This window comes from Entelurus aequoreus, linkage group LG10 (genome assembly GCF_033978785.1).
Source record: "Entelurus aequoreus isolate RoL-2023_Sb linkage group LG10, RoL_Eaeq_v1.1, whole genome shotgun sequence".
NCBI lineage: Eukaryota > Metazoa > Chordata > Actinopteri > Syngnathiformes > Syngnathidae > Entelurus > Entelurus aequoreus.
The window spans coordinates 10293403-10313045 of NC_084740.1; the positions used below are offsets into that span (position 1 = coordinate 10293403).

The 19643-nt window shown below is 40.9% G+C and overlaps 3 protein-coding genes across 11 annotated transcripts in view; 1 reads left to right on the forward strand and 2 right to left on the reverse strand.

Annotated features, from left to right (window-relative positions):
- Positions 1-8941, forward strand: part of gdpd5b (glycerophosphodiester phosphodiesterase domain containing 5b) — a 79320-nt gene extending 70379 nt beyond the window's left edge. For 2 of the 7 annotated variants that reach the window (XR_009827417.1, XR_009827416.1), the window contains exons 15-17: positions 592-606; positions 3088-3530; positions 8248-8941. Coding sequence is in view for 2 of the 7 variants with exons in the window: in XM_062060010.1 (XP_061915994.1) it covers positions 592-606; positions 3088-3200; positions 8248-8342 (223 nt within the window). In the remaining 5 variants the exon portion in view is untranslated. The remainder of the gene's footprint in view (positions 1-591; positions 607-3087; positions 3531-8247) is intronic. The other 5 variants (XR_009827419.1, XR_009827420.1, XM_062060010.1 and 2 more) reach the window with 5 other exon arrangements.
- Positions 8942-11012: 2071 nt separating this feature from the next.
- On the reverse strand, positions 11013-15499 carry hspa13 (heat shock protein 70 family, member 13). The gene is made up of 5 exons (XM_062060012.1): positions 15330-15499; positions 14910-15250; positions 13702-13915; positions 12112-12279; positions 11013-12040 (listed from the first exon to the last, which is right to left on the reverse strand). The coding sequence occupies exons 1-5, from the start codon at positions 15352-15354 to the stop codon at positions 11472-11474; spliced, it is 1317 nt and encodes a 438-aa protein (XP_061915996.1). The 5' UTR covers positions 15355-15499; the 3' UTR covers positions 11013-11471.
- Positions 15500-16590: 1091 nt separating this feature from the next.
- Positions 16591-19643, reverse strand: part of samsn1a (SAM domain, SH3 domain and nuclear localisation signals 1a) — a 33741-nt gene continuing 30688 nt past the window's right edge. For all 3 annotated transcript variants that reach the window (XM_062060008.1, XM_062060009.1, XM_062060007.1), the window contains one exon: positions 16591-17953. In XM_062060008.1, the coding sequence (XP_061915992.1) occupies positions 17799-17953 (155 nt within the window). In that variant the 3' untranslated portion in view covers positions 16591-17798. The remainder of the gene's footprint in view (positions 17954-19643) is intronic.

Here is a 19643-nt window from a genome sequence, read left to right on the forward strand (position 1 = left end):
CAATAGATTCAGTGAACATGTCTTTGACCAACTTTGCCACTACTAGGTAAAGCTAAAATGACTCACTTTCTTTTATTCAAATGTTGCATTTATTCCAAAATAAAGGCATAAAATGTCTGGTGGGATACATATGGTTTTACAAAACCATTAATTTAATGGTCTTTGCATTTGAATATATTATTTTAACCCAGGCTTTTTTTTTACTGAATTGTATATAAAAAATAGTCAAATATATATATACATATATATATAGTACATATTTAAAAGTCGATATATTTTTTAATACTTTTATTCCATTTGTGTTCAATTTTTTAAAAAAATAGATAATGTCATATTTGGTGTTTTTATCACAAAACAGCATGGATTGTTCCTTATCTAAACCTTCTCCTGGTGGACTTCTTCAGATGACAGATTAGGTTTATTTATGCATTCCTGCGCGCCTCATAGGTTACCACTGCGGGCTTCTAAAACTGACCTCTCTTGTCTCCCTCCTCCTTTTTTGTCTCTTTCTTTTTCCTATCTCTCTCTCTCTCTCTCTACCTCTACCTCCTGCCTGACTGCATGCTGCTGCACTTTGGCATCTTCTCTCAGCTATCACATGATCAGGTAACACTCCTCTCCTTTAACCTCTGTTCATGTAACTCATCCTTCTTTTGACCACTTTTTTTCCCTTTAACTGCGCTCTTCTCATGAATACATATGTCTATTTATTGTGTATGTTTTTAACTGTTGTTTCTGTCGTTTTACTCACACAGCACATAAAGTACCATATTTTAATAAATATGTTTACATATATTAGCCGCACCGGACTATAAGCCGCGGATATATACCGGTACGATATATTTTGTAAATGTTTATTTACATGCCATAATCATTTTCAAACGGTGCCTGTAACACGGCAGTAAAACGGCTGATCAAACAAAACAAAAGTCATTGTCATGGAACCACTAGGTGCGGAAGCTAGCTCTCCAATCAGCTAAACAGACGTAATAACTCCACAGTGATGTTTTGGTGAATTTACGAAACTGAAACAATACAAAAGAATCCCATTGTCAGTTAGTAATGCTAACACAGACTCTTGTAAACGTGTCAGCATATTCGGTAATGCTAACGAAGCTAGCTCGATTACATTATGACAGCATGTACAAATATGCATGAAAACACTCCTACAGGCATCACACATAGGACGGTTTAGTAAGTAAGAATTATTTTAGTTATATTGTAAAACTTACAAGCGTTACTTGGAGTGATGAATGAAGAATTATTTCGAGCAGAAACGCTATGGACGAATACTTGCGGTTCAAGGAACGAAACAGAAAGTACATTTTCAAGCCGTAGCACCTGCAGTGAGTGAACTCGTCCAAAAGATGGCGCCTTAGCACAAACCATAACATGCCTTTTCGGTGTCTCTGTCGGTGTTGAAAACCATTTGTTGAATACAAAACATTATGGCCGTTAGCGAAGAAAAGTCCATAAATTAGCCACACCGTTGCATAAACTGCAGTGTTCAAAGCGTTGGGAATAAAGTAGCGGCTTATAGTCTGTAAAATACAGTACTTATTACTAATATTTATTCCCATCAGGAATGTAGGGTTTTTAATCATTGTTGTATCAAAATTCACATTTGTAATCACATGTTAATGTTGGGTTTACATACCAGTGCTTATTTTTTTCCATTTCATTAAAATATCTGTCTATTTTCATCAGAATAGCCACAAAACATGTAGTCATGCAATACTAGTACACTGAGATCTCATCGTAACTCAAGGCCACAATAATAATATATGGTGGGGTTTTGTAATTTAACTTGTAGAGCTTTTTCTGCAAAGTGCATAAACAATTAACAATTAATCTGTCCATTTTTTGTCAAAATAAGCACAAAGGCACTTGCTCTTTAATAAAGGCCCACAAAACTATAGGATGCCCGTGTGAAACATCACCGTAACACACAAGTGCTAATTCCAGGGATTAACGGCTTTTTGTTAAGCTTTTTCTGTGCTATACTTATTGGAAGTGCTGACGTCAGCGAGGGAGGAAATTAAGAAGGCAAAGCTCTCGATTTACCGGTCGATCTATGTTCCCATCCTCACCTATGGTCATGAGCTTTGGGTTATGACCGAAAGGACAAGATCACGGGTACGAGCGGCCGAAATTAGCTTCCTCCACCAGGTGGCGGGTCTCTCCCTTAGAGATAGAGTGAGAAGCTCTGTCATCCGGGGGGAGCTCAAACTAAAGCCGCTGCTCCTCCACATTGAGAGGAGCCAGATGAGGTGGTTTGGGCATCTGGTCAGGATGCCACCCGAACGCCTCTCTAGGGAGGTGTTTTGGGCACGTCCGACCGGTAGGAGGCCACGGGGAAGACCCAGGACACGTTGGGAAGACTATGTCTCCCGGCTGGCCCTGGCAGGAGCTGGACCAAGTGGCTGGGGAGAGGGAAGTTTGGGCCTCCCTGCTTAGGCTGCTGCCCCCGCAACCCGACCTCGGATAAGCGGAAGAAGATGGATGGAAGTTTGATTTTGTTACATTAGCGGTTTGATAAGCTTCTATGTCAAAACCCTCAAAAAGGCGGTTAATTTTTCACAATAAGCAGAATGTGTCCAATAGTGTGATTGTGTGCTTTAACTTTGTTGTCTTTTTTTTCATCTTTCATAAACTATCCATACAAAAAAGATGTCTTATATGTCAAAATAGCCACCAAATATACTTCTAGAGTCACACAAAACTTCATTGTCACAATGAATGTTGTGCCAGACTTCACTGAAACTCACGAGTGCACTTATCGAGATTAATTTGTTTTTTGTTACATTTGCGGTGCTTGCAAAGTTTGGTACATTTTTATGTTAAAGCATTCTAAAAAGCAATTTAATTCAATAAAGATAGTAATAACGAATAGGAAAAAAAGTTTGAATATTTTGTTAATCATGTTATGTTGGATGAATTTTTGCACGTTGAATAAATGACAATGTAAAGAATATCTCAGTGAAAACATGTGGTCCCCTCCGGTCTACAACATGAGAGCAGGATGAGCAGCAGCAGTTACTGATGACACCGTTTCCTGAGCTGACATTACCCCACCTCCCCCCGCAGGTATCGAACCAGCGGCATGCGCAGCTACAACCCTGAGCAGATCATGCTGAGCGCCGCGGTCAGGAGGTCCAGCCGAGACCTCAACGTCATGAAGGAGAAGCTCATCTTCTCCGGTGAGGATGGTGACGGACGCTATCTGGACCCAGCATGCTGCCTCTCGAGTGTCTGTGAACTCTCCTCCTCCTCCTCTTCCCCCTTCCTCTCATCCATGTCGAAAGGTCAAACCCAGTAGCTGCCTCAGCCTGACCCCGCCATCTCTCCGTGTGTGTCCATCGTCTGCGCCATCAGCGACCTATCCCTCATTCTTTCCTTGTCTGCGTCCTTGCCCACTTTCCCCGCACAACCCTCATCCATCCCTGCCTCCATGCTACCTGCCTGCTACCCTCGCCCATAGTGAAGCTTTAAGGGTGCCCCAGTCTGTCTGGCACTGGGCGGGGTCAAAGGTAAGTCTCTTAAAGTCAGACTCCCTTACTAAGGCCTAGTAAAGTCGCACAAGAATCCAGCGTCATCGTAAGCTTATTGTCAAAGTTAGGGTCGAATTTTGTATTTGTACAGAGCTTAGCTTCTTTTAACATTTTATAAAAGTTTTTTTTGCGAGGCGCATCCATGGTGTGAATCGCTTCTAGTTTTATGTTCTAACCCTCTGGTATCCATGGTAGTTTTTGGCGTTCTTATCGCACCTTAAAAACTATTATGTCGCAGCTAAATATAACATTTATGATCATCCACCTGGCAAAGTCAGGCCTGTGTAGGAATTATTTCAGCCACTTCATGGCACTGTTGGCTCAACTTTCCCAGAGTCGTGTATAAAGAGAGTATGGCCAACTCGGTTTCAGGCGATCTCCTCAATGATTGGTCAAAAGGCAGTCATGTGACTACAGGGCGCCATGACTGCTACCAACTTTGAGCTGAAGCGATGTGTTTGCGGCGCTTCCTCGTTAGTTTTTCGTCATGTAAAAAAGCCCTGTTGTGCAGCGAGGGGCTGCTCCACCTGCGATAATTGTGAAAAGCTTGTACATTTCAACTATCAATCAATCAATCAATCAATGTTTATTTATATAGCCCTAAATCACAAGTGTCTCAAAGGGCTGTACAAGCCACAACGACATCCTCGGTACAGAGCCCACATACGGGCAAGGAAAACTCACCCCAGTGGGACGTCAATGTGAATGACTATGAGAAACCTTGGAGAGGACCGCATATGCGGGTTGCCGACCCCTGCTCTAGGGCAGGGGTCGGCAACCCGCGGCTCCGGAGCCGCATGCGGCTCCTTGACCACTCTGATGCGGCTCAGCTACATACATGCCGACCCCCCCGATTTTCCCAGGAGATTTATGGATCTCAGTGTCCCTCATAGATTACTCCCAGGGAAAAAATAATCCTATTTACACTCTAATTACTAAATAAAGGGCGTGCCCTAATTGCACTGCAGTAATTGTCCTCTATAGCATTTACATACAGCGTGCCAGTCCAGCCACATGTTGCATGTTGTTATTACTTGCACACACAGGAGACAGCAAAGCATACTTACTCATCAGCCACACAGCTTACACTGACGGTAGCCGTATCAAACAACTTTAACATTGTTACGTTACAAATATGCGCCACACTGTGAACCCACACCAAAAAAGAATGAAAAACACATTTCTGGAGAACATCCCACCGTAACACAACATAAACACAACACAACAACTACCCAGAATCCCATGCAGCCCTAACTCTTCCGGTCTACATTATACACCCCCGCTACCACCAAATCCCCCCACACATCAACCCCCCCCCCCCCCCCCCCTCTCCGTGCGTTGGTTGAGCGGAAGAGTTAGGGCTGCATGGGATTCTGGGTATTGGTACCGTCAGTGTAAGATGTGTGGCTGCTGAGTTAGTACGCCTTGCTGTCACTTACGTGAGCAAGCTGAAATTGCATTCTACGTGTGGTCGAGCAGGTACACTGTTAGGGCAGACTGTAGAGGGCGCCAAATGCAGTGTCATCACGCTCTGATATTCGGGAGTCTCCCGGGAAAAATGAGAGGGTTGGCAAGTATGACGCTATCAAGCGACATTCATTCAAAACTCGCGGGCTGCACTAACATCAAATTTCCACATTAAAGTGCGTGCCGGTGCGTGTGTCGGAGACCCCTAGTTAACATAGCACAAAGCGTTTAAGCTTTGTATGCGGTGTTTTTCATTTTAAATTTTTTTTTTTTTTTTGGGGCTCCCATTACTTTCTTTAATTTGTGAAACTTGCCAAAATGGCTCTTTGAGTGGTAAAGGTTGCCGACCCCTGCTCTAGGGGAACAACTAAAATTATGCAATTCAGTAGCAGCAGAAAAGAAAGTCAAACACTAATTCAAATAGACGGACATTGAAAAGTTAAAATAAAACAAAGTTCGGGGTGTAATAATGGATGAGAAAAACGAACTGGAAATCTCATAAAAAATGATACAACATAAAATAGCAAGAAATATGTCAATAATGAATAAAGCCAAATAGCACGGTGGAACAGGGGTTAGTGCATGTGCCTCACAATACGAAGGTCCTGAGTAGTCCTGAGTGAGCCTGGATCTTTCTGTGTGGAGTTTGCATGTTCTCCCCGTGACTGCGTGGGTTCCCTCCGGGTACTCCGGCTTCCTCCCACCTCCAAAAACATGCACCCGGGGATAGGTTGATTGGCAACACTAAATTGGCCCTAGTGTGTGAATGTGAGTGTGAATGTTGTCTGTCTATCTGTGTTGGCCCTGTGATGAGGTGGCGACTTGTCCAGGGTGCACCCCGTCTTCCGCCCGAATGCAGCTGAGACAGGCTCTAGCATCCCCCGCGACCCCAAAAGGGACAAGCGGTAGAAAATGGATGGATGGATGTTCTGGACCAAAAAAAATCACTCCATAGTCTCTACTGCTCGGCAGTGATACCATATCTGAGTTATTGTGTAAAAATATAGGGAAATAAGTACAAAAGTGCACTTATTCACTTAGCATGTTACAAAAAAGAAAGATCAGTTAGAATATTACATAATGAGCAGTGTTGGGACTAACGCGTTACTTTGTAACGCCGTTAGTTTTGGCGGTAACTAGTAGGGCTGTGAATCTTTGGGTGTCCCACGATTCGATTCAATATCGATTTTTGGGGTCACGATTCGATTCAAAATAAAAAAAAAATCAATTCAACACGATTCTCGATTTAAAAACGATTTTTTTTCCCGATTCAAAAGTATTCTCTATTCATTCAATACATAGATTTCAGCAGGATCTACCCCAGTCTGCTGACATGCAAGCAGAGTAGTAGATTTTTGTAAAAAGCTTTTATAATTGTAAAGGACAATGTTTTATCAACTGATTGCAATAATGTAAATTAAATGAACCAAAAATATGACTTATTTTATCTTTGTGAAAATATTGGACACAGTGTGTTGTCAAGCTTATGAGATGTGATGCAAGTGTAAGCCACTGTGACACTATTGTTCTTTTTTTTTATTTTTATAAATGTCTAATGATAATGTCTATGAGGGATTTTTAATCACTGCTATGTTGAAATTGTCAATAATATTAATACTATTGTTGATAATATTCATTTTTGTTTCACTACTTTTGGATTGTTCTGTGTCGTGTTTGTGTCTCCTCTCAATTGCTCTGTTTATTGCAGTTCTGAGTGTTGCTGGATCGGGTTTGGTTTTGGAATTGGATTGCATTTTTATGGTATTGCTTTGTATTGTTTTGATGGATTGATTAATTTAAAAAATATATATTATTTATTATTATTACTTATTATTTACTTATTATTTTGGTTTATTTTTGTCAGGAAAACCTCAGAACAACTGCAACCGCACACGTCCTTGGTAGCCAACATGGCGCCTCTTGTTTAGTTGTCCATACTCCCGCTATACACGACTTTGACCTTTCCCACCTCCCTCTCTCTCTGCAACCAAACGGCTGTTCATGCTTTGATTAATTGATTGCAACCTTTTTTTTTCCATCCATAGAAAAGTAGTGTCCTGTTTCGTTGCTCATTTACCATTGCTCTCAAAACGCTTACCGTACAAATAACATAACACTAGAAAAGTATGGCGAATATGATTAATTATGATGAATGAATCTGCATTTACTTGACTGTACACCATTTTAAAGAGTAGTAGGCAGTCATCATGAAAGTGTTTTTGTGTTTTAATAGTATCATCCATCCATTTTCTACCGCTTGTCCCTTTCGGGGTCATGGGGGGTGCTCATAACTTGACTTATTTTTACATTTGTATGACAACTGTGGGTGTTAAGAACAGAACAAATGACACGCCTGCAGCACAGGTCACCGACGACTATAAAAATGGGACCCATTACCTACCTCCCTGCTTGGCACTCAGCATCGAGGGTTGGAATTGGGGGTTGAATCACCAAAAATGATTCCCGGGCGCAGCCCCCACTGCTGCTCACTACTCCCCTCACCTCCCCGGGGGGTGATCAATGGTGATGGGTCAAATGCAGAGAATAATTTCACAACTTAGTGTGTGTGTAACAATCATTTTAACTTTTGATTGACACCTTATCATTTAAGTGTTTTAAATATTACATTGGCAGCACGGTGGAAGAGGGGTTAGTGCATCTGCCTCACAATACGAAGGTCCTGGGTTCGATCCTGCGCTCGGGATCTTTCCGTGTGGAGTTTGCATGTTCTCCCAGTGACTGCGTGGGTTCCCGCCGGGTACTCCAGCTTCCTCCCACCTCCAAAGACATGCACCTGGGGATAGGTTGATTGGCAACACTAAAAATTGGCCCTAGTGTGTGAATGTGAGTGTGAATGTTGTCTGTCTATCTGTGTTGGCCCTGTGATGAGGTGGCGACTTGTCCAGGGTGTACCCCGCCTTCTGCCCGAATGCAGCTGAGATAGGCTCCAGCAGCCCCCGCGCCCCCGAAAGGGATAAGCGGTAGAAAATGGATGGATGGAAATACTACATTGTTCGAGTGACCGCCGATGATAAATCATAAACAGTGTATATGAGTACCGAAAAAAACACTTTATGAATGTTATTGATATATTTATAATTTATATTATTTCTGATGTTCATCTTGTGTATAAAATGTCCTTAGTGCTCATGTGGATTCTCTGCACTGTTTGTGTTTTTCAAACGCTGTCATGTAACACAACCACCTTGTGTGCTTTGGCTCCCTCCAGAGGTGGGCAATGGAGTTGCCGGCAGTGACGAGCTCTACACAGACAACAGCAATGATTATGATGACTACTACACTGACCGACCTGTGAGCCAATGATGGCGCACTTTCAGCCACAAGATGAGGAAACAAAGCGTGTACATTTTTTTGTAAATAATGTCTTTGCTTCCTGGACAAAAATATATAATGTATATTACTTTTGACTCAGCACTTTTTATCCACGGAATTGACTTAAGAGTGTCCAGAATTTTCATTTTTAAGCTAATTCTCCCAAGCAGGTCCTTCCATTCTAAGCACTGATGCCTTTTATTTATATGCACAATCCAGCATGAACTCTGCTCACAGCGGCTGTGTCGGTGGATGGTAACATTTGAAAGTGTGCAAATGCTGCTGCATGTAACAGTTATGATCATAGTATGTGTGTGAGCTCGGCTGTACAGTCAGGAACAAGTGAATCTTTTAAAAGTATGTAACCTGATGGGGTGTGTACTGTTTAGCCTGCAGTGCAGTGTTGTGAATGACGTCATTTGCAAGCCAACAAAAGAACACTTTGGAGTCACGTGACAATTAGAGGACGTCGTCTTTACTTCCCTGCAAGAATGTTGGGGGCTATTTTATTGTTTACAAACCTGAAGCATCTTCATGTTTGTCGCTGCTGTCAAATGTTATGTGTGAATAAAAGTGTAAGCTAACTAAAAGGGGCACTTTGTCTTTGGTTTGTATTTTTGCCTCTGAAGTGAACTCTAAACAATGGTTTTTTTTTAGTTTATACTAGTCAAGTCACAGGTAAAGTAAAAAAAAAAAAAAAAACCTTGCTTGGGCGGCTTAATCACTAGTGTGCCGTAGAAAATGTTTGCAATGTCACCTAATTGTTCTAAAAAATATTTTTTGCAAACCACTAATTGTATTTTACAAATAATGTGCCGTTGTTGTGTCCGTGCTGTCCTAATGATTAATAGAGTAACCATGCAATACTCTTCTGTAGCAGTAGGTGGCAGCAGGTAGATAGATCATTGCTTTGTGGGCCTCATTTGAGATAAGTGAAGGATGTTCTTTTTTTTTTCTTACCCAAGAAATTGCTTATTGAGCTTAAGAATCTCTTTTTGATTATTGTATGAACTAATGTCGAACAATCCCGTCAGGTATTTGATGAGAACGAGTTTATATTGTCAATGGGGGAGGGCCGACATCCGGGCAACTGAGCTACATACGGGTTCTTCGAGCCATAGCAACGAGACTGGCGTTGAAAACAAACCGTTGCCATTACTCTTTAACCTGTCGACATACGCTGGTTAAACCCGTCATTCTGCCTCCAAAATGCCGAAAAACTGTGTTGTTTTTGGTTGTGCTAACCACAACTGGAAACAGGGAAAACAAAGGTTGTATTTTGTTCTGCAAAAGCGTGATAAAAGCCCACAGAGACGAGACAAATGGCTCCCAGCTTTACACCGGGAAAACGAGGACGGTTCTCACTGGAGTCCCCCAAAGTCCCGGGTCGTGTGTTCGGATCACTTCGTTTCTGGTAAATATAAGGAACAAAAATCCACCTTCTTAACCACAACTTGGCTATACCGTCCGTGCTAATGTTGTACCTGTTGAATTTTTACCTTATAACGTTCGACAGCTGAAGTTGTTGTACAAAAATAACATGCGGTATATACTATATAGTCTATAGCCTAGCTAGCTATTTTCGAAAACCGGACAACGAGAGGATACCAAAGGCAGCGTTAAGATGGACACCACCGGGAAAACGTAAGCCAGGGCGGCCAAAGAACACCTGGCAAAGAACAGTTGTACTTAAACAATACATGTAGCCCTCAACTCTCTCAATATTTTATACACTAACACTTGATCTTGTTGTTGATAACTTCCGCGTCTCTTTCTTAGTAGCGCGCAGGCTGAGCTAACTAGCAAGCTAAGCCTGAGAAGCTTTAAAGTTCACTGAGACGAGTCTGACGCAAATAATACATTTTCGTTTTTTCACACGATATGCGAATAAGTAAAAATGCGTAAATGAAGGATTTAACGCCGACTTCCAGGCCACAACGCTCGTTAAATGCTTTTTCTGTCAATGCTGTGTTCGCTGTGAGCTGGTTTGTTTTCAACGAATTCCGGGTTGCTAGGGGATTGGTAGGCGGAAGTGACGTAGGTCCGCCCTCACCCATAAAGGCTAACATTGTCTGCTCGTGGTGTGCCTCCGGATATTTTCCAACGAGATAACGTGCCTCGGCTCAAAAAATGTTGAAAAGCACTGCTGGGTTTTATTTTTCAAAATATTTTATTCGTCCCGTTGTGTAAATGTGCATGCTTTTGTTTGTCGTAGAAGATACGTCAAAGGTTCGATTCCGACCCCTGCATCTGCGCATGCGTAGGAATCAAAGAAACGCATAATTGCACATAAGTCATCTTTCACGTGAGTACGAGCTACCCTAAATAACGCTATTGATCAGTATTTGATCGATTATTGTATAAATGTTTCACGCTGCAAATGTATGATTTGTTAGGTTATGTTTTTGCTGGGACACAACGCTCCCAGCATGCATTGCGGCATAAGATTTTTCGACAACTTTACATTAAACATAACTTAATAAATCACACTTTAAATCGTTTTTTTCATTGTTGTGTCAATTGCTACATTTTAAATATGGTTTACAAACTCAGGGTATAAGTTTGCGGGCACAGAAGACGGAAATGTTTTCTTGATACGTCTGGACATTTTGATAAGCGCGCTAGCGACACCTACAGGACGTAAGGAACAGCAACGACTCGTACGTTACAGCATGGCTCACAAGTTTACTCAAAGCAACTTTTCCCAACAAACTGTAGCGAAACAACTGAAGCATACAAGTACGTTATTAAATATTTAAAACCCAAACATACAAGTTTAAGCTTGTTAGAACTGTTTGTGGTTGAGCAGTAGTATAATACAACACATTAGGCTTGCGTGGTCACACGGCACCTCAAAACTGCTCGGGAACTGACAAACAATCCCAATTTATCTTCATTTTTGTTTTTCTCTTTGAGATATTCAACTGACAACCCTGTGGTCCCTGTGCATTGTAACAGTGGGACTCCTCCCTGAGAAAGAAATTACACAAGTTGTGTACAATTAAAGTGCTGGTTGGCCCTTTTTTGTTCTTCAAGTATGACTGCGTGTCCAAAAGGAATGTTGTCGGTGCCAGCGTACGTACATTCAGGCTGTCTACACAGTCTCCAAATAAACACACACTAGCCGAAGTTTGTCTTTCGAAGATGTCTGTTGGGGATCTCGATGGCGCTGACTTGTAGCGGCCACGAGCCCCCCATGATGCCGGCCTGGATGGCCACGCCCATCACCACGGCCATGTCGGGGTCCACCGACGTGTTGGGCTCCTTCCCGAAATACTCGCTGATGAGCCTCCTGATGCGCGGTATCCTGGTGGAGCCGCCTACCAGGACGATCTCGTCCACCTCGGCTTTTCCCAGGTGGCCCTCGGCGAGCACCGTCTCCACGGGGGCTAGGATCTTCTGGAACAGGTCCTCGTTCAGCTCCTCGAAGAGCTGGCGGGTGACCGTCGCCTGGAAGAGGACCTTTGCCGGGGCCGCGCTTTCCGCTGCGTTGTCATGGAGATGCAGCGGCACCCTGATGGCGGCGCTAGGTTGGAGGGTCAGGTTGAGCTTGGCGGCCTCCACGGCTTGGCGGAGGCGATGGATGTCCGCCTTCAGAGTGGGCGGGGCCCCGTACTCCTGCCGGACTCGCTCCGTGGCGTACTGGAGCAACCTCTGGCTGAAGTCTTGTCCTCCTAACTTGTTGTTGCCTGCACAAAAAACCCCAGAGTTTGAAAACAAGCCGGGAAGGTCTGCTCGGTCCACAGAGAAGGACTTTTACCGGCCATGGCTCTTGTGAAGAACATGCCGCCCTGCTTGTTGAGCAGAGACACGTCCAGGGTTCCTCCGCCGAGGTCCACCACCAGCACATTGAAGACGTCCACCTTGTGCAGGCCGTACGCCATGGCCGCCGCCGTCGGCTCGTTGATCACGCGCAGAATCTCCAAACCTGCAAGACCCAAAGTTAGCTTGTTTGTGACAACGAGAACTATTTAACGCTACAAAAATGCTTGGCACAACAGTCAGCAATTCATTTGCTTTTTATTTTGAATTTTAAAAGTCACATTAAGAAGATGTGTAAAACCCTGAAGGCAAACCTAGGCTGTTTTAAGATTATAAGACACTGCTTAACTCTTAGCTGTGCTTTTACTTTTATGAATGCAATGATTCTGTCACATATCTTATGGCTTAACCACATGGTCCCAGGCACACCAGTCATCAATCAAGACCATTGAGTGTCTTTATAACCGCACCTTGAAAGTTCTAGACAAGAAGAGTATACGATATCATCATTGCCAAATTTTAACCAAATACAATATTTTAAGTTTTACCAATTTTATTTTGTTACACACAGTCAAACTGGTTTTTAAATGCTTGCATAACTCTGCTCCCCAATTGCTCTGCAAGGCAATTACAAGACTGCAAAGTGGTACCAGATCTACCACCCGAGCAGTGTCAAAAGGCAACTGTTGTGTTCCATTCCGTAGAACATCTTTTGCCCAGACTGCCTTTTCAATAAAAGGACCACAACTATGGAACTCTTTACCGGACACTTTGAAAAGTATACCTGCACTTGTCACTTTCAAAAAACAAACAAAATTATGGCTAGTTGAGCAACAATCGTGTTCCCATGTTTAGTTTTTACTCATTTTTACTAATTGGTTTTTATCTAGTCTGCACTTTGTCTGTGTTATTATTATTATTATTGGCTTTTATCTAGTTTGCACTTTGTCTGTGTTATTACTATTATCATTATTATCAACTCACTCTATTTTTTATTTTCCTATTTTAATTATGTTGGATCTGTGTTGTTGTTGTTGTTGGGGACAAGTGTTGTAAATTAGCTTTGGCTACAAACACTGTGATGCATGCATCGGATAACTGTTTCAGATGTCTATGTTTTTGTATCTGTCCCTATTTCAAATAAACCTCTATAATAATAATAAAAAAAATCTTAACAATGTCTAAATTAATGATCCTCAAACTATGATACTCCATCTAGTGGTGCGGCAAAGAATCACTTAATTAAATATTTTAAACTATCTTATGGTTCAAACTGTGTGCAATGTTACATTGGCCAAAATTGTTCAATAAAACCTCTGCCTTGTTTTTAATGAATACTTAGGCCTGCTATGCTACTGTATTTTAATGTTGGTCATTAATAGTGGTACTTAGGGAGCCTAATGTTTTCTGAGTTTAAGAACCACTGTTGTAAATGATGGATAGATGTGTCAGACTAGGGGGGTTTGCACCATCACAAAGTTTTGCCAGCCATTGGTCAAAACAACTTATTATTAATAACAACAACAACAACAACAACCTCCAGGCAACCTTTTCCAATAGGAATATTTAAGTCTCCTTGTTCTCTCACCAGCGAGATTGGCGGCCTTGATAGTGTGGTTCCTTTGCGTCTCGTCGAACTCTGCGGGCACGGAGATGACGGCGCTGTGGATGAGGGTGTCGAGCCGTCGCTCGGCCATCTTCTTCATCTTCAGCAGCAGCCTGGAGCCGATGAACTCCGGGGTCACCGTGAAGCTGCCGTTGGCGGTAATGGCGAACTCTGCGCTCCCATTGTTGTTAATAACCTGTAGGGGGAGGGGGGCGCAAGTTACTTACGAGCACTTAAAGCACAGGTGTCAAACTCAGGGCTCAGGGGCCCGATCTGGCCCGCTGCATTACTTAATGTGGTCCCTCATTTTATTTTATGTGGCCCTTCACGTTATCTGATTCAATGTGGCTCACTATGTTATTTAATGTGGCCTGGAATCGTGATTCAATGTGGTCTGCCATTTAATGTCGTCCGGCACATAATTTAAAGTGGTCCGCCGCGCTATTTAATGTGGCCTGTAACATCATTTAACGTGGTAGGCCATATCATTCAATGTAGCCCACCACACTATTTAACGTGGTCTGCAACATTATTTCAGTGGTAGCCCACAACGCTATTTAAAGTGGCCTGTAACATCATTTAATGTGGTAGGCCACCACGCTATTTAACGTGGTCTGCAACATTATTTAAGTGGTAGGCCACATCATTCAATGTAGCCCACCACGCTATTTAACGTGGTCAGCAACATCATTTAATGTGGTGGGTAGGCCACATCATTCAATGTAGCCCACCACACTATTTAACGTGGCCTGCAACATCATTTAACGTGGTAGGCCACTCATTCAATGTGGCGTGCCATGTCTGTTCCTGTATTTGGCTTTGCTGCTGGCGTGGAACTTAGGGTGTTTTTGTTTTGTTTTTGTCTAAACACGGTGCAATGGTATGTGCACAATATCCATTATGCATTGCTCATTTTTTATGCTTTATTGCGTTTGACTTTTGTAGCTGTATGTAAAATGGTGCCGCTGATGTGGCAGCTGGTTGCATCAGCTCTGTGCTTTTCTAGAATGTATTTAATGTTCTTTATGTTTCCCTCTTGTTTTCATGTATTATTACTTTTTTTATCTGCACTGCAACTGGCCCTCCGAGGGTAGCCATATTTGCGACGTGGCCCTCAATTAAATCGAGTTTGACACCCCTGAGAAAGCTAGTTTACCATTTTGTTATGAACATGACGTCATGGCGCCCACCTTGAAGGGGTAGCGACGGCTCTCTTGCTCCAGCAGCCCAGGAGCAAAGATCTTCCCAATGAACCTCTTGGCATCATAGATGGTGTTCTGGGGGTCCTTGTCCGCCACGTCCACGGCCTGATGTCCGACCAGCACCGCCATGTCGGTGAAGGTGACGGCGCTGGGGATGCTCGTCCTGCCCTCCTCGTCCGCGATCACCTCCACCTTCCCGCTGCCAGGGTGAAACACACCCACCGAGCAAAAAGTGGTGCCCAAGTCCAGACCGATCACACGCGGCTTGGGCGGCGGCAAATACTGCTGGCCCAAATAACCCGCCAGGAACAGTCCCAGGATCACGGAACCTGGAAGCCAAACGCACACATTTATTCACAAAGATTTTACTCGAGTTGTTCTTTAAAGCTGGTTAAACATTCAACTTACCTATTATTGATACCTCCCCCGCCATATTAACGTATTTTCAAAAAGGCGTCCCGTCGCTAAAATAGCCACTTTATGTGGTTAAAAAACACAAACACGCCGGTAAGACTCAGCTTTGCTAGTAATGCGACACTGACACTTCCTAGTACACGTCAGCGTTGGACCGTGGCGAGGTGGATGCTGGGTAATGTAGTTAAATGCAACACTCTCAACAAGACAACTGTCTCAGAAGAAAACAGCATTTCCCAGGCTCTTTTGCGAGACACAAACATCGCATTGGGAGAAAAAGAGACGTTTTCGTACAGTCCTCATATTTGTATTTTTTTTATTTATTGATATATTGTTGCTTTAAATACGACAATATCATTTTTGTACACACGCAGTATATATAATTATATTATTCCACTAGTATTATTTCCATTGTCGTTCTATTCATATATTATATTTGAAATCAAATATAATACTGTTGTTATTACTATTATATAAAAAAGAAAAGATAACATTAACTTAGTAAGTCTTCCTAGTACAGTCGGTAGCTAAATAAGGGTCAAAGGCTTTGTAGTTGAAAAAAATTATTATTCATTAGTATATTTTATTTATTCCCACCTATTTATATGTATATGCAATATTAAAATGTATTATTACTACTATTCATAAATACAAACTTAATAATAATAATAATAACCTAGTAATTTTCCGAGTAGAGCTAGTAGAGCTAATTTGGGCCAAAAGTTGAAAAAAAAACAAAAAATAAACCTGAAATTTGAATACATAATAATTTGTAAAAATACATCAGTGTATTCAAAACAAAAATAAGACACACTTTCTTCCAGGTCGAATGCAGTTATGATTCATTCAATCAATTATTTTAAAACAAATTATTTATTTTCCTTTTTTTTTTTTTTTTTTAAGATTTTTTTTAATGTGTGCACAAATTTTTATTTTGAGTACAGTAGGCTCATGTATTTATCAGTATAAAAGTTAATTTTTTTCAAGTACAACTCATTGGCCCCAATTTAGCTCCACAGTAGAGTTGCACTCAAAATTATTCAACCCAAACCTGTACAAACCTGCTACAATTTGCAATAAAACTTTTTTTTTTAAACTATTTACCTAATTTGAAAAACATGTACACTATTTTAAAACTAATATTGCAGTCACAATTGTTTCTCTTTCTACATTTTGAAAATACTATAAATGTATGTCATCATATTTAATTATCAGATGAATAATGACAAATTGATTTAATAACATATTTGGCAGACTTTAATATGTACAGAATCATTCTCATTAACACCATACCCCTCACCCCCAGCACAGTACATAATATATACAGTCAAAGGCAAGTTTGGATAGTTTATACATTTTCTAAATCCCAAATGACAATAGAAACAAGAGAAAATAAATAAAGGCTTTATAAGTAAAAACGCTGACTGACTCAAAATGAAATAAATACAAGTGGCATTTTTGAATGCAATAACAGATGTGATGATTTGAAATGAAATATACAAGCATTTCGACAGTCACAAAGTCCATATGTTATGTTATCAGTCAAATGAGGATCAGGGGCCGTACTTATCAAGCTTCTTAGAATTACTCCTAAGAAGTCTGCTAAGAGTTGACTTAAGAGTAAATAAATTATTCGCTGAAAGCTGCACTTAAAAGTTAGTTATCAAGCGTCTTACTCACACTTTCAGCGAAGTGTAGGACTGAATCTTAAGTGTCACACTCAGAGCTGAATTACAACATTACTATGTGCCGTAAACGGAATTTTAGGTGACGTCATTTCTGTGTCCATAGAAATGACCAATCACGGAATGGAATCCGTTGTCTAAGAATAAAGAAATATCTTGGAAATATTTAAGTGGACAATGGGAGTGTATATTTTGACAATAAACTACAAAATAATACAAAACAAACTAGTCCCCGCCGGCACTCACGCTACCGCTCCCTCTCTTCTATCGCCCACACACTCACTGACGTCACTCACCTCACGGCCACACACATACGCTACTGTCATAACATTTTCTTTCCAATTCATTAATTAGGCAACTAATTTGAAACTGGTGTGGGTGGCTCTATATATACTAGCCCACTGCAGACACATGCAGAAATCAACAAGGAATCGAAAAGTATTAAATCTGTGACAAAAATAATATCCGCTCTGTCTAAACGATACCGTTTGATCAGCTGCTCGTCATCAAAAAAAACAAAAAACATTGTTCCGTTCCCTGAACGTTCGCGCACGTCTCTCTCGCCTCAGTGCCATCCCCTGCTGGCAACTCCTAACCACTTAAGACACCTCTGAAGGTCTCTTAAATATCGTGGAGAGTAGGAGTGATTCTTAGACTTAAGAACGTTGATAAAAAGCTTGTATTATTAAGTTTGAGAGTAGGACTAAATTTCGCAAATTCTCAGGACTTAAGTGTAAAATGGCACTCTAAGAAGCTTGATAAGTACGGCCCCAGGTTATTAAGAAGCCACAGCGTCTGCCAGCTGCTCGGCGTCTTCCTTGCTGTCCGTGCATTCGGACGGGATAAAGCAGCCAGAGTCTCTTGGACAGTCGCTGTCGTCTTCCTGTGGACCGCTTGAGGATCCACTCTCCTCTACGTCTCTGACATCATCCCCTGCAGGCACAAAAACATCAAGTTGAAAATAGGCCAATGAAGAAGATGCAAATGGCCTTTTTCATTAGCTAAGAAAAACTCATGGTAGGACTCAACCATCTGTGACTTCTCACTCCAAAAAAAAAGAAAATAAATCTATTCTACTAATAAAAATCTGTTAATCCTCACACCCTCACATAACATACATTTGATTAAGTTACGAACATGTGAGTCAACAAGCTGCCATCTGTTTCGACACACATCAAAAATGACCTTTATTTGCTTTGAACCCATCTGGCAGTAACACTACTACAGTTCGGTTTCTACACCGTCGCTTTTTTTTTTTCTCTTTGAGACGACCGATTTACAGGAAAAAACCTTGCAGCCTCTCAAGCACTTTCTGTGTGAGTAACAGGAAGTTAGAAATAAGCCTTTATATGTCTACTTCCACTCCTTGTGGTGCAAAAGGCTCGGCTTTTGGGTTTTTTTACATTTACATTTGAGAAAAACATTTCCAACTAAAGTAGAGTAGGTGTTAAAAAAAACGAAAACTATTTATAACGTATGGTTAGTTTATGTTTATGTTATGTTTATACTACTTTAAAGTGAGTATAAATAAGCCTTTTGGCATAAAAAGCCACGATTAGTTTACGTTTATGTTATGTTTATACTACTTCAAAGTGAGTATAAATAAGCCTTTCTTTCTTTTCTTTTTTCTTTCTTTAGTTTATTTCGAACATGAACACACGTACATCATAATACATCACACAATTTCATATAATTTCATTTTACATCATGAAGCAAAGCTTATTTAATCCTACCCCTTTCCCTCTTCAAAGCGTTTACAAATATATAGAATCATTTACTGACCTTTTTATATAATAAAATAACATCTATGAATTAGTATACACAACAGTTTTGTAATATGTAATTAATTAATTCAGTTATTATTAACATACTGAGATGAAGAATATCTTATTTTCAATAAGGTTGGAAGTATTTCTCATAATTCTTCTTCTTTGTACTTTGTAAGCACTATTATTTTGAACAACCTCTTAAACTGGATCATATCAGTACAATTTTTAACTTCTTTACTTAATCCATTCTATAATTTAATTCCACATACTGATATGCTAAAAGTCCTAAGTGTTGTACGTGCATATCAATGTTTTAAATCATTTTTTCCTCTAAGGTTATATCTCTCCTCTTTAGTTGAGAAGAATTGTTGTACATTCTTTGGTAGCAGGTTATAGTTTGCTTTGTACATCACCAAATCACCGAACTTTAATATTTTTGACTTAATAAATAAAGGGTTTGTATGTTCTCTATATCCAACATTATGTATTATTCTAACTGATCTTTTTTGTAACACGGTTAGCGAATGTAGCGCACATTTGTAGTTATTTCCCCATATTTCTGCACAATAACTCAGATATGGTAACACTAGCGAGCAGTAGAGAATATGAAGTGATTTTTGGCCCAGAACGTATTTTGTTTTATTCATTATTGAAATGTTTTTTGCCACCTTATGTTGTATGTTTTGTATATGAGATTTCCAGTTCATTTGATCATCTATTAATACTCCCAAAAATCTGGTTTATTTTACCCTTTCGATGTCTACTCCGTCTATTTGTATTCGTGTATGATGCTCTTTTCTACTATTACCAAATAGCATTATTTTAGTTTTGCTGAGATTCAAAGATAGTCTGTT